The sequence below is a fragment of the Dendrobates tinctorius genome, unplaced genomic scaffold (assembly GCF_039654945.1).
Source record: "Dendrobates tinctorius isolate UK_male_01 unplaced genomic scaffold, ASM3965494v1 ptg000046l, whole genome shotgun sequence".
NCBI classification, from domain to species: domain Eukaryota; kingdom Metazoa; phylum Chordata; class Amphibia; order Anura; family Dendrobatidae; genus Dendrobates; species Dendrobates tinctorius.
In genome coordinates this window covers 38,335,347-38,349,412 of record NW_027361714.1, presented here as the reverse complement: position 1 = coordinate 38,349,412, position 14,066 = coordinate 38,335,347, and the positions used below count along the sequence as shown (strand labels likewise).

Genomic DNA, 14,066 nt, shown 5'->3' with positions numbered 1-14,066 from the left:
AAATTTGACAACAACCTTTGGGGTCCAATTTCTCCTGTTACCCTTGGGAAAACAAAATATTGGGGACTAAATGATCATGTTTGTGGAAAAAATATGATTTTTTATTTTCACGCCCGGGTGTTATAAACTTCTGTGAAGCCCTTGGGGGTTCAAAATGGTCGTCACACATCTAGATAAGTTCCTTAGGGGGTCTAGTTTCCAAAATGGGGTCACTTGTGGGGGGTTTCCACTGTTTAGGCACATCAGACGCTCGTCAAACGTGACATGGCGTCCGATCTCAATTCCAGCCAATTTTAGGTAGAAATGTCAAACGGGGCTCCTTCCCTTCTGAGCCCTGCCATGTGCCCAAACAGTGGTTCCCCCCCCTATATTGGGTATCAGCGTACTCAGGACAAATTTGACAACAACTTTTGGGGTCCAATTTCTCCTGTTACCCTTGGGAAAATAAAAAAATTGTTGCTAAAATATTATTTTTGTGACTAAAAAGTTAAATGTTCATTTTTTCCTTCCACGTTGCTTCTGCTCCTGTGAAGCACCTGAAGGGTTAATAATCTTCTTGAATGTAGTTTTGAGTAGCTTCAGGGGTGCAGTTTTTAGAATGGTGTCACTTTTGGGTATTTTCTGCCATATAGACCCCTCAAAGTGACTTCAAATGTGAGGTGGTCCCTAAAAACAATGGTTTTATAAGTTTTGTTGTAAAAATTAGAAATCGCTTGTCAAATTTTAACCCTTATAACTTCCTAACAAAAAAAAAATGTTGCTTCCCAAATTGTGCTGATGTAAAGTAGACATGTGGGAAATGTTATTTAGTAACTATTTTGTGTCACATATTTCTCTGTTTTAAGGGCATACAAATTCAAAGTTTGAAAATTGCAAAATTTTCAAAATTTTTGCCATATTTCTGTTTTTTTCATAAATAAACGCAAGTTATAACGAAAAATTTTTACCACTAAAGTGAAGTACAATATGTCACGAGAAAACAATCTCAGAATCGCCTAGATCCGTTGAAGCGTTCCAGAGTTATAACCTCATAAAGGGACAGTGGTCGGAATTGTAAAAATTGGCCCGGTCATGAACGTGCAAACCACCCTTGGGGGTGAAGGGGTTAAAACATCAAATGTTTAGAAATTCTACTGTGCCTAATAATTTGGAACAGTGCATTTTGAGCTTTTATTCATTTTGGAGATTTTACTGTTATCATTGGGAGGTTTGTTCAATAAAATTCGATGTATACTCTAACTGGTGATGACTTTTATTAGACTGACTGTCATTTGCACTGACCATTTAGGAAAATCAGAGAAAAATATCATTTGCATAATAATTTGGAACATGGTGTATATAATAACAAACTGGGTAGATTGTTAAATGAATGATGATGATGCTTTTGTCTGTATTTAGAAAATCAAATGTATTGGGCCAAAAGCTGCTCATGTTGGAGGGGAGAGGCGGCTAAGTAGTTTACTCCTGCACAAGGGGCCCACTAGGGGATTCCCCTGTTCTCCTGTGGTCCAGTCCAAGCCTGCACATGTGTTGACTGTTTGACATTATTTGCATTAAACATAAAAATTCTGGTGCTACTAATCATAGAAGTAATATATATTTTTAACTATTCCAGATTGTTCAAATTGGAGCAAAATTTATGTTTGTGGCTGGTTTGTCTCTGTCAGGAGTCGCCACAATTCTTTTCGGGTATGTTACAATGAGCTTTGTTTTAAAGATAAATTTATATGCCGGTGCACAAATACACTGTGGTTAATATACAAACTTATACATGCACACTGCGATTAATGAATACACGAATTCCAATATTGCTATATATGTAAAAAAACCATAAAGTACTTGACTAACTTTTTTAATCAAAAGCGAAAAAACGCCATCCAACCATGTCAAGGTGACCTTTGTATGGATGGTCTCTAGCTATAATGACTCATTTTTAAGTGAAAGAGATGGAAACCCATATTATCTTGTAATGAAACCTTTTTGGGAAAGTCCAATGGCTCAAATAATTAAAAAAAAAAAAAAAAAAAAAAAAAATAATAATGGATGCACACCTTTTAATATTAAATTGATGTACAGGTGCACAAATACGCTATGTGGCCAATATACAGACAGATACATACACTATTGTCAGCACACTGCAATTAATCTGTACATAAATTACAATATTGCTATGCACGGAAAAATGAACCTCATGTTTTTTGTGTAAAGTAATAGCGGAATTTCTGTATTCTTTACATACAGAGGTAAAGCTGCACACTGAAGGAAGAACTGAAGCAGAACGAATCTAGGCAGCTTGAGAGAGCAGTGTTTCACTGCTATAGAAAACAGACTTTAAATACTGTGCTCCTTGCCTTGGAAATTTTAGTAAAATCTGCATAATTACAAATTCTATCATGTAATATATCGTTAGCAGTGCAGTTGAGGGGCTGAAGAGAGGTTGATGGTTTAAGCCCCTGGGCAATTGTACTTTTTGTCCTCACTAGGATCTAGTGATCATATGATTGTTGTTAGTGCATATTGTGTATTGTTATGTTATTTGTATTTTATTAGGTTTCATGTATGGTGCGTTGTTAATACATAGGTTCCTTATGAATGAGCTACTATAAAATTCTCATGTCCTCAGGGCATGCATAAATTCTTCAAATATCAGTCTTTTTTAATGGTTGTAACTGTTTCTTATTCCAGGTTGCTTGACAAAGCTTCAGAAGGAACAGTATTCATAGCTTTGTGCTTTTTGGTGAGATCTGTGGATGCTGTGGGCTTTGGAGCTTCAATTACATCATCATTTGCCATTCTGGCAAAGGCATTTCCTAACAATATAGCCACTGTAATGGTAAGATTATGTATAACTGAGATACAAAATGGCGATACCACTTGTGATATTTCTGGCTTTTATATATTAATAATTTTTTCAATCATAGTGTTGGATAACAAAATATTTCAAAGAAAAGTAACTGGACTTGCACTTTTTCTGATTTAGGCCTCTTTCACACATCCGGCTTTTGTAATCCGGCATGATGCTGCAAAATTTTTAATAACCGGATCCAGCACCGGATCCGGTTTTGTCCCATAAACTTTCATGTTCGCCGCATCGTTCCGGATGGTTATGCGTCGTGTCCGGTTGTTGCCAGACACGGCAAAAATTAGCCGTCCGGCATCTGCAAAAAACGTTCTCTGCAACGTTTTTTGTCAGCGCCGGACCTGCTTTTTCCACAGCGCATGCCCGGACTCTGTGAATGTTAACCCCACAAGTGCCCGGCGAGAGAGAGATCTCTCTCTCTCGCCCGGACACTTGTGAGAGATTTCTCTCGCCGGGCACTTGTGAGGTTAACACTCACAGTGTCTGGGTGAGAGAGAGAGATCTCTCTGTTGGGTTAACCCCACAAGTGCCCGGCAAGAGAGAGAGATTCTCTAGCCTGGACACTGAGTGTTAACCCCACATGTCTCTCTCTCTCTCCACCCCCCTCTCCCCTCCCCTCCCTTTCAGCAGCTGTCTCTCTCAGCGGCTGCCTCTCTCGTCCACAAGTGTATATGTTCCTCCTGCGGCTCCTTTAAATCATGTCCGAGCCGTATCAGACGCCGCATACACATCCGGTGTCACCGCTGCAGGCCGGATCCGGCGGCCCGGCTTTTCGCCGCACGCCGCCGGACCCCACACACCGGATGTGTGAAAGTAGCCTTACACAGTACATTCTATAGACCCTAAAGTGCAGCATCCCATCTTACTATTTTTTTTTTGTGTGTTCCAGACTTCTGTAAAATGATTTTTGCTGTGTTTGATGGAGTTCCCTCAATATTAAATTAATTTCCTCCTTTTAATGCACAGGGTTCTCTTGAAGTTTTCACTGGCCTGGGCCTTGTCCTGGGTCCACCCATAGGAGGAGTTCTCTATCAATCGTTTGGATATGAAGTCCCATTTATTGCACTTGGCTGTCTTGTCTTGCTAATGGTACCACTAAATTTTTTTGTCTTGCCAAGATATGGTACGTCAATGTGTCTTATAACTTTACGGCTATGTTAAGAGGAACATGGTACAGATCTATTTTATTGATAGTGGGGCTCAGGTCAGAGCCAATAAGCTGCAAATGGAGCGGATGCCAATAACACGTGGGCTTTAGCTGCTAAACTGATAGCATGGGTTTTTGAATTGTTGTAATCAATGGCTTGGAATAATAACTTGTATTAATAACTCCATTTTCCATTATGTCCCTCCAGACAGTACCATGGAGGTAGTCCTCCCTTGACTTATAGCAGGACAGGATCACAGAGAGGTTAAAAGGCCCCTCCCACCTCCACCCTCCAGTGTATTTCCTCTCCCAAAGGGGACGGTTGTATGTTGCTCCACGAGGAGTGAAGATAGAAGGTGAACGTTTGACGGGGCCCAGGGGGATCGGGCGGCTGGTCTAAACCTTCCCCCTGTCAAGTATCCCGGGGCTGAAACCCTCCTGGGTGGGGGTCCCTCAGCCACAGAGACCAGGGTGCGGACGAGGCTCCTGGTTAGAGCCGTTTCCTCCCGCAGTGGAGGCTCTCTGCTCCGACGCCGGCCTGCAAGCCACCGCTACTTCGGGAAATCATGTGGTGGAGAAGGCCATCGCTGCTCCGGTGATGCCAGAGCAGGTCAGCGTGCGTTCCACGGTAGAACGCAGAAGTGCAGAACGAGACAGGCAACAGGCTGGTTTCCTGGATCTCGTGGGGCACAGGAGAGGAAATCATTGGCAGTAATGCAGCATTCCTGACGGGACGCTGCTTCCCTCCATGGTGGGCTCTCGGCGTTACCAGCTCCCTCTGTTTTTCTAGCAGGTATGGAGCCAGCACAGGTAAGGCCTCTTTCACACATCCGTTTTTTGTAATCCGGCACGATGCGGCGAAATTTTTAATAACCGGATCCAGCACCGGATCCGGTTTTGTCCCATAAGCTTTCATGGTCGCCGCATCGTGCAGGATGGTTATGCGTCGTGTCCGGTTGTTGCCGGACACGGCATAAATTAGCCGTCCGGCATCTGCAAAAAACGTTCCCTGCAACGTTTTTTGTCAGCGCCGGACCGGCTTTTTCCACAGCGCATGCCCGGACTCTGTGAATGTTAACCCCACAGGTGCCCGGCGAGAGAGAGAGATCTATCTCTGTCACCCGGACACTTGTGAGAGATCTCTCTCGCTGGGCACTTGTGGGGTTAACAATCACAGTGTCTGGGTGAGAGAGAGAGATCTCTCTGTGGGGTTAACCCCACAAGTGCCCAGCAAGAGAGAGAGATTCTCTCGCCTGGACACTAAGTGTTAACCCCCCATGTCTCTCTCTCCACCCCCCTCTCCCCTCCCCTCCCCTCCCCTCCCCTCTCCTATCCTCCCCTCCCCTCACCTCCCTTTCAGCAGCTGTCTCTCATCGGCTGCCTCTGTCCACCTCGTCCGGCGGCTCCTTTAAATAATGTCCGAGCCGTATCTCTCGCCGCATACACATCCGGTGTCACGGCTGCAGGCCAGATCCGGCGGCCCGGCTTTTCGCCGCACGCCGCCGGACCCCACACACCGGATGTGTGAAAGTAGCCTAAGTGCACGGTGGAATGCTGTGTTGATGGCCTAGGCCTCTGGGCTGATGCTAGTCTCATGCCTTTGTGCTGAAGCTGGTCATGTGCTGAGGTATGTTTTCACATACAGTACAGACCAAAAGTTTGGATACACCTCATTCAAAGAGTTTTCTTTATTTTCATGACTATGAAAATTGTAGATTCACTCTGAAGGCATCAAAACTATGAATTAACACATGTGGAATTATATAATTAACAAAAAAGTCTGAAACAAGACTGTTGGAAGACCATTTCCAGTGACTACCTCTTGAAGCTCATCAAGAGAATGCCAAGAGTGTGCAAAGCAGTAATCAAAGCAAAAGGTGGCTACTTTGAAGAACCTAGAATATGACATATTTTCAGTTGTTTCACACTTTTTTGTTAATTCTATAATTCCACATGTGTTAATTCATAGTTTTGATGCCTTCAGAGTGAATCTACAATTTTCATAGTCATGAAAATAAAAACTCTTTGAATGAGGTGTGTCCAAACTTTTGGTCTGTACTGTATATGCAGCTAAGCCTTGGACCTCTAGGCTATAATAAGGCCATATGTCCAGGTTACATCTCATGGTTCGACTTAACTACTCCACCCATAGGAGGACACATGGGGTTAATGCAGCACAGTGTCTCCATGAAGACGGCCTTCCAGCTACAGCTCAGTAATTAGCTCCTTCGGGTGGGGGCAGTCTGACAAGTGAGATGTTCCATTCAGAGTGGAGGTTTATCCAGAACCCTGACAGATTGCTCTCTTGGATGTAACTGTGGGCCTGGTCTCTTGTTTTGCACCTTCAAGCAGGGCCGTAGTCTGTCTGTGCATCATATTGCATTATAGTGCCTCTATGCATCATATTGCCTCTACGGATTATATTGAGTGCCTCTATGCTTTTTATTGCATTATAGTGCTTCTATGCTTTGTATTGAGTGCCTCTGGCCTCTGTGCATCATATTGCATCATAGTGCCTCTATGCATTACATTGAGTGTCTCTGTGCATCATATTGCTTCTATGCATTATATTGAGTGCCTCTATGCTTCATATTGCATTATAGTGCTTCTATGCTTTATGTTCAGTGCCTCTATGGATCATATTGCTTCATGGAGCCTCTGCATCATATTGCATCATAGTGCTTCTATGTATTATATTGAGTGCCTCTACGGATCATATTGCTTCATAATGCCTCTGCATTATATTGCATCATAGTGCATCATATTGCATCCATAGTGCCTTGGTGCATCATATTGCATCAGAGTGCCTCTATGCATTATATTGAGTGCATCACGTTGCATCATATTGCATCATGCTACCTCTATGCATCATAAAGCATCATAGTGCCTTTGTGCATCATATTGCATCATAGTACCTCTATGTATCATATTGCATCATAGTGCTTCACAGTGCCTCTGCATCATATCGCATCATAGTACATCATAGTGCATCATAATACCTATGAACATCATATTGCATTATATTGAGTTCATCAGGTTGCACCATATGGCTTCATAGTGCCTCTGTGCATCATATTGCATCATAGTGCTTCATAGTGCCTCTGCATATTGAATCATAGTGCTTCACAGTGCCTCGGCATCATATTGCATCATAGTGCTTCACAGTGACGCTGCATCATATCGCATCATAGTGCATCAGATTGCATCATAATGCCTTTGTGCATCATATTGCATCATAGTGCTTCATAGTGCCTCTGCATATTGCATCATAGTGTTTCTCCTTCGCCTCATTGGAGGACACAGGTACTGTGGGTGTATGCTACTGCCACCTGGAGGCTGACATTAAGTGAAAAAAAGAGGTTAGCTCCTCCTCTGCCGTATACACCCTCGCCCCGATTGCGGGCGGAAACCAGTTTTTTGCTTAGTGTCTGCTGGAGGCACATGTCTGTCTGTTTCCAGACTTTTTTTTTTTTTTTTTTCCTTTTTCCCTATGAAGATGAGACAGGGGCGACGGACCCTATTGAAAGGGTCCGATCAATAGGCCCCAGCTTCGGACTGAAGCTAGGCCGCAGACTGAAGTACCGCCCCCAGGATTCCTTTTTTCTTCCGGGGGCCTGCCCGTAGTGTGGAGCGCACCTGTTCGAATGGAGCGATGCTCTGCACTTCCAGGACACGGGGCACAGGACTGGGGTAAGTGCTGCCCCCTAGCCCCCCGAGAGACCACGCTAGGAGAAACGGAGAGCGCCCTCCCCCAGCGTTTTTTTTCAGCATGGATGCCTGACAGGTACAGCATGTCAGGAAAACCACCATGGTTACTTACCGGTAGCCGGTTTTTCCGGAACCCATGACAGCACACCTGAGAGAGGGATCCGCCCCGCCAGGACAGGAACCTACTGAAATATAAGGGGCCGCACCTCTCCCCGCTTCAGTTGGTTACAGAGCATGAGAGGACTTCCCGGTTAGTTACATGTTTATCCAACACCACATCACACAAGTACACCCTACTAACGTGCACACCCATATGGTGAAAAGGGGGGGGGAATATACGGGTGCTGTCATGGGTTCCGGAAAGACCGGCTACCGGTAAGTAACCATGGTGGTTTTCCCTTCACCCATGACAGCACACCTGAGAGATTTTTGGAGACTTCGGAACACCTTAGGGAGGGACCACCGCTTGCAGCACCCTTCTACTAAAGGTTAAGTCAGCAGAGGAGGATAGATTTAATCTATAGTGTCTAAAAAAGGTTGATGGTGAGGCCCAGGTAGCGGCCTTACAAAATTGGTCTATTGATACCTCTGCCTTTTCAGCCCAAGAAGTTGCCACGGCTCTAGTGGAATGAGCCTTGATGCCGTCAGGAACAGGAATGCCACTAGCTGAGTAGGCTACACTAATTGGCTCCCTAATCCATCTGGCAATGGTCCCCTTTGACACTCCGTAACCTTTTCTGGCACCCTGGAAGGCTACAAATAGGTACTGGGACTTCCTCCACTGGCTAGTCACTGACATATTTTCTAGCAGGGCCCTTTTAACATCCAATTTGTGGAATTTCTCCTCCCCTGGGTTTTTTGGATTCTCACAGAAGGAGGGGAGGACAATTTCCTGGCTCCGATGGAAATCTGATACTACTTTGGGTAGATATGCGGGGTCTGTTTTTAACACAACCCTGTCCTGGTACACCTGGGTATAAGGTGGATTCACTGAGAGGGCCTGCAAGTCACTTACTCTACGGGCCGATGTAAGGGCCACTAATATAATGGTCTTTAGGGTAAGATATTTTATAGGCAGTTGTTGAATCGTTTCAAATGGCTCTTTTGTAAGGGCTTCTAACACCAGGTTTAAATCCCACGGGGCCAGTGGCGGATTATAATGAGGTCAATTTGGGCAGTTGCCCCGGGCCCAGTGGGGTTAAGGGGCCCACAGCCCAGGCCAGTAAATTGCCCCATTATAATCCGCCACCGTGCAGGGCCGGATTATAGGCAGGGCAGGCGGGGCTTCAGCCCCGGGGCCCCCACCACAAGAGCTTCTAAGGGGGCCCCCACCACATTCCTGCTGGCTGCTGCAATGGCACTCCATCTTCTCCCTACCTAAAAGTGAGTGACCGTGGGGGCGGCATTATGTGCTCTGCTACCAGCAGCATCTACAAGTAGCGTGAACGCTGATGCTGCTGGTAGCGTGCAAAGGCTTGTGATGAGATCACAGGAGGTAAGGTATCAGGGCCCCCGATCATGTGACCCCTGTCTCCTCCCCTCCTGTGACCTCATCACAGGTCCTGTGCGCACAGCACAGAGCACTGAGAGCAGCCATGTATGTGGAGTGCGGCTCTGCGGGTGGTGGTCGGTGCTGGAGGCTCCATTATTCTCTATGTGGAGTGCGGGTGGCGGTCGGTGCTGGAGGCTCCATTATTCTCTATGTGGAGTGTGGCTCTGCGAGTGGAGGTCGGTGCTGGAGGCTCCATTATTCTCTATGTGGAGTGCGGCTCTGCGGGTGGAGGTCGGTGCTGGAGGCTCCATTATTCTCTGTGTGGAGTGCGGCTCTGCGGGTGGAGGTCGGTGCTGGAGGCTCCATTATTCTCTATGTGGAGTGGGGCTCTGCAGGTGGAGGTCGGTGCTGGAGGCTCCATTATTCTCTATGTGGAGTGCGGGTGGAGGTCGGTGCTGGAGGCTCCATTATTCTCTATGTGGAGTGCGGCTCTGCGGGTGGAGGTCGGTGCTGGAGGCTCCATTATTGTCTATGTGGAGTGCGGCTCTGCGGGTGGAGGTCGGTGCTGGAGGCTCCATTATTCTCTATGTGGAGTGTGGCTCTGCGGGTGGAGGTCAGTGCTGGAGGCTCCATTATTCTCTATGTGGAGTGGGGCTCTGCGGGTGGAGGTCGGATCTGGAGGCTCCATTATTCTCTATGTGGAGTGCGGCTCTGCGGGTGGAGGTTGGTGCTGGAGGCTCCATTATTCTCTATGTGGAGTGGGGCTCTGCGGGTGGAGGTCGGTGCTGGAGGCTCCATTATTATCTATGTGGAGTGGGGCTCTGCAGGTGGAGGTCGGTGCTGGAGGCTCCATTATTCTCTATGTGGAGTGGGGCTCTGCAGGTGGAGGTCGGTGCTGGAGGCTCCATTATTCTCTATGTGGAGTGCGGCTCTGCGGGTGGAGGTCGGTGCTGGAGGCCCCATTATTCTCTATGTAGAGTGCGGCTCTGCGGGTGGAGGTCGGTGCTGGAGGCCCCATTATTCTCTATGTAGAGTGTGGCTCTACGATTCGTGACCCCCGTCACGTGACGAGGGGGGCCCACAGAGTCTGAACTGCCAGGGGCCCTGGCTACCCTTAATCCACCCCTGCACGGGGCTATTGTTGGTAATGGGATAGGTATGGACCTATGGCAGGATTTAATGAATCTAGCTACCCATCTGTTTGCTGCTAAGTTGCAGTTGTATAGTGCGCCCAGTGCGGACACCTGAACTTTAAGGGTATTTACCGCCAGTCCCAGCTGTAATCCTGCTTGTAAGAATTCCAAGATGGCCTTAATCGGGCGCTTTTGGTCTAACGGCTTTCCCAGGAACTGTAGGAACTTATTCCATGTTCTGCCATATATGTTAGTCATTACTGGCTTTCTACTTTTCAACAGTGTAGCCTCCAACCCCGTAGAGAACCCTCTATCCATTAAAATTGACCTTTCAAATTCCACGCCGTCAGATGGAATCCCTTGACCTGCGCGTGGAATATTGGACGCTGAGTTAGCAGGTCTGGGATCTCCGGTAGTACCCATGGATCCGAGAGGAACATCATCTGCAGCAGCGAGAATCGGGGTCTTTTTGGCCAGAACGGGGCTATTAAGATCACTCTGGCTTGATCTTTCCTGATTTTCCTCACAACTGTTGGGATCAGAGCCACTGGGGGAAACGCATAAGCTAGTTTGAAATTCCATAGGATTTGCAATGAGTCCACCGCCCATGCTTTTTCTTTTGGGTTTAATGAACAAGACCTTTCTACTTGTCTGTTGCTTTTGTTGGCAAAGAGGTCTACTACCAGTTCCCCCCCAAAGTTGTACTATCTTCTGAAAAACTAACTGATTTAGGGCCCATTCCCCTTGCTTTAGTATATTGCGGCTCAGGTAGTCGGCGTCTACATTTTCTACCACTCTTATATGTGGTGCCGTCAGGGAGAGTAGATGTCGCTCTACTCTGTGAAAAATGTCGCTGGCCGCCTTCATTAGGGAGTGTGACCATGTCCGCCACTGTTACTCTGTTGTCCAACATGATCCGGACGTTGCGGCCGTTTAGAAGCGGGATAAAGTTTTTTAAGGCTTTGTTTACTGCCCATAGTTCTCTCAAGTTGGAGGATGCGTTTTGCTCTTGAGGCCCCCAGGGTTCCTGGGCCGCCTGACCCCTTAGGTGTGCTCCCCAGCCTGCGGAACTTGCGTCTGTCAGAATTATGTCAGTCACTGGACTGTCCCATAGTATCCCTGACATCAGGTTTGTCCTGTCTAACCACCATCTGAGAGAGTTTTTGACCTCAAAGGAAAACTCCAGCCTTCCTTCTAAACGCCCTCTCAGCAATTTTTGTGCTGACAGAAATTCTCCCTGAAGCTCTCGGGTGTGGAATTGTGCCCACCTGACCGCTGGGATACACGCTGTCAGGGTGCCTAGCAAGGACATCGCGCTTCTCAGGGTCATGTGAGGTTGGTCTAGGGCAGCCAATGTCATATTTCTCACCTTTTCCACCTCGGCCTCTGGTAACAGACAAGTTTGTTGTTCTGAGTCCAGGATGAAACCGTGAAAAATCAGTCTCTTTAGGGGTTGTAGCTTTGATTTTTTGATGTTTACCATCCACCCCAGTCTTTGTAGGGTGTCTGTTACTCTTTCCACCTGCGCCGTGCAATGGTCTTCGGAGCTGCCCACTGTTAGGAAGTCATCCAAATAGGGTATTATGACCGTGTTGTGGATTTGGAGGAAGGCTGTCATCTCCGCTATGACTTTGGTAAACACTCTCGGGGCTATGGATACGCCGAATGGAAGGGCTCTGAATTGAAAATGTCAGATTGCCCTGGATGTAGAGAGCCACTCTTAAGTATCTTTGATAACCTGGGTGAATCGGGATGTGATAGTATGCATCCTTTAGATCAACTACGGCCATAAAACAATTGTGGTGTAGCAGTTTTATGGCTGTAGTTACCGATTCCATTTTGAAGGTCTAATTTTTTTATCCACTGATTGAGGCCTCTGAGGTTTATGATTGTCCTGAATGACTGGTCCATTTTTTTTATCAGGAAGAGGACTAAGTAGAATCCCGTTCTCTCCTGTCCACTCGGGACCTCGGAGAGAACGTGCTTATCTAGCAGACTTAAGATTTCTGACTCCAGGGCTAATTGTTCATCTATACCCTTCCTGACGGGGGTCACGACAAATGATGCTCTCGGCCGCTGAAAAAACGGGATTTTGAGGCCTTCTCTTATGATGTTCAAGATCCAGGCATTGGAAGAGATCCCTTCCCAGGCCTGGGAAAAAAGCATCAGTCTCCCCCCTACTGGAATGCTCGCGTCATTGTGGGGATTTTTTGGAGGATGAGGTGGCTCCTCCGAACATGAATCCGGACTCCTTCTTCCATTTGTCTTCCCATTTTCTCCTATCCCCCGGGGGACGGCCCCTGTTGAATTTTCCTCTCCGAAAGGATGTCCTTCTCTGATCCGCTTGAAACCTGGGGAAGCCCTTCTTTCTATCACTTGCTTTTTCCAAGATGTCATCCAGATTTTTCCCAAATAAAAAATGACCATCACATGGGAGAGAGCACAACTTGGCTTTAGGCTGTTGATCCCCTGGACAGCCTTTAAGCCATAATGTGCGCCTTGCGGCGTTTGATAACCCTGCTGCTCTAGCCGTCAGTCTCATGGAATCAGCAGAGGTGTCTGCTAAAAAAGCTGCCGCTCCGTGCAGAAGGTACATGTCCGCCAGAATTTTTCCCCTCGAGACCTTTGAAGCAAGTTACTCTTCCAGCTGCTGTAGCCAAACCATTAAGGAATGTGCTGTGCAGGTGCCGGCTATTGCCGGTTTTAGTCCTCCTGCTTCCCACGTATGTCTTAAGTAGGAATCCACTTTTTTATCTAGCGGGTCTCTAAGTACTCCTGAGTCTTCCAGGGGCAGGGCTGATTTTTTGGATGACCTGGACACCGATGCATCAATCTTTGGAACCTTATCCCATATCTCCGTGTCCTTATGTTCAAAGGGGAGGAGGGAAGTGCTCCTGATATCTCAGGCTTCTTCCATTCTCTTTCAATGAGTGCTTGGACTTTCTCATTGACTGGAAAGGTACGTTTCTTCCTTTCCTGTAGACCCCCGAAGATGACCTCTTCCAGGGACTTAGCTATTTTTTCCTCCTGTAGGCCCATTGTTACTCTGATGGCCTTGAGAAGAGCATCTGTATCCTCTACTGGAAAACACGGCTTGCCACCCGTGTCGCTATCCGAGGGGGAGGAGGATGGGTGTTAGGCCTGAGATAGGGCCGAGGAAGAGTCTGAGAAAGAGCTAAGGGAGTCTTTTCTACACTTTTTCTTTAACAATACTTTAAGTGAGCCTTCCACCTCTGACCTGATGACCGATCTGAGGTTGGTTGCAAAGCTCGGCGCCTCCTCCGCCATGGTTCGCCGGATGCAGTTGGCACAAAGGTCCTTCTGCCAATCTCTCGCTAGGGGGCTTCTACATATGGCACAATCTCTATTGTTCCTCTTGCTCCCTGCTTTTTTGGGCTTTTCCTAAGGAATTTAACACACAAGAAGGACCCTATTAACACCATACTAACATTCATGGAGATCACTCACCACCCGTAAAGTAGAGTACCAGACTCGGAGAGCATGTGACCTGTGCTCTCTGGACATCGAGGAGTCTCCTGACCTGTGGCTCGGGCGACTGCTGCTTTTGCCGCTTGAATGGCTGCCATGTTTGTGAGCCGAGGTCTGTGATGGAGGTGGAGATGGCGACCGTTCCTGCTCTGACCCCATGGTTTACCTGGCCACACTGACGCCCTCTTTAAGTAGGTCCGGCCCGGTGAGCGTTTTCCCCTCCCCCCTGCGACCGCT

General features: G+C 47.1%; 1 protein-coding gene across 7 annotated transcripts in view; it reads left to right on the top strand.

Annotated features, from left to right (window-relative positions):
* Positions 1–14,066, top strand: part of SLC18B1 (solute carrier family 18 member B1) — a 134,842-nt gene that overhangs the window by 59,210 nt on the left and 61,566 nt on the right. For all 7 annotated transcript variants that reach the window (XM_073575836.1, XM_073575835.1, XM_073575834.1 and 4 more), the window contains exons 4-6: positions 1,616–1,689; positions 2,686–2,833; positions 3,827–3,983. In XM_073575836.1, coding sequence (XP_073431937.1) covers positions 1,616–1,689; positions 2,686–2,833; positions 3,827–3,983 — 379 coding nt within the window. The remainder of the gene's footprint in view (positions 1–1,615; positions 1,690–2,685; positions 2,834–3,826; positions 3,984–14,066) is intronic.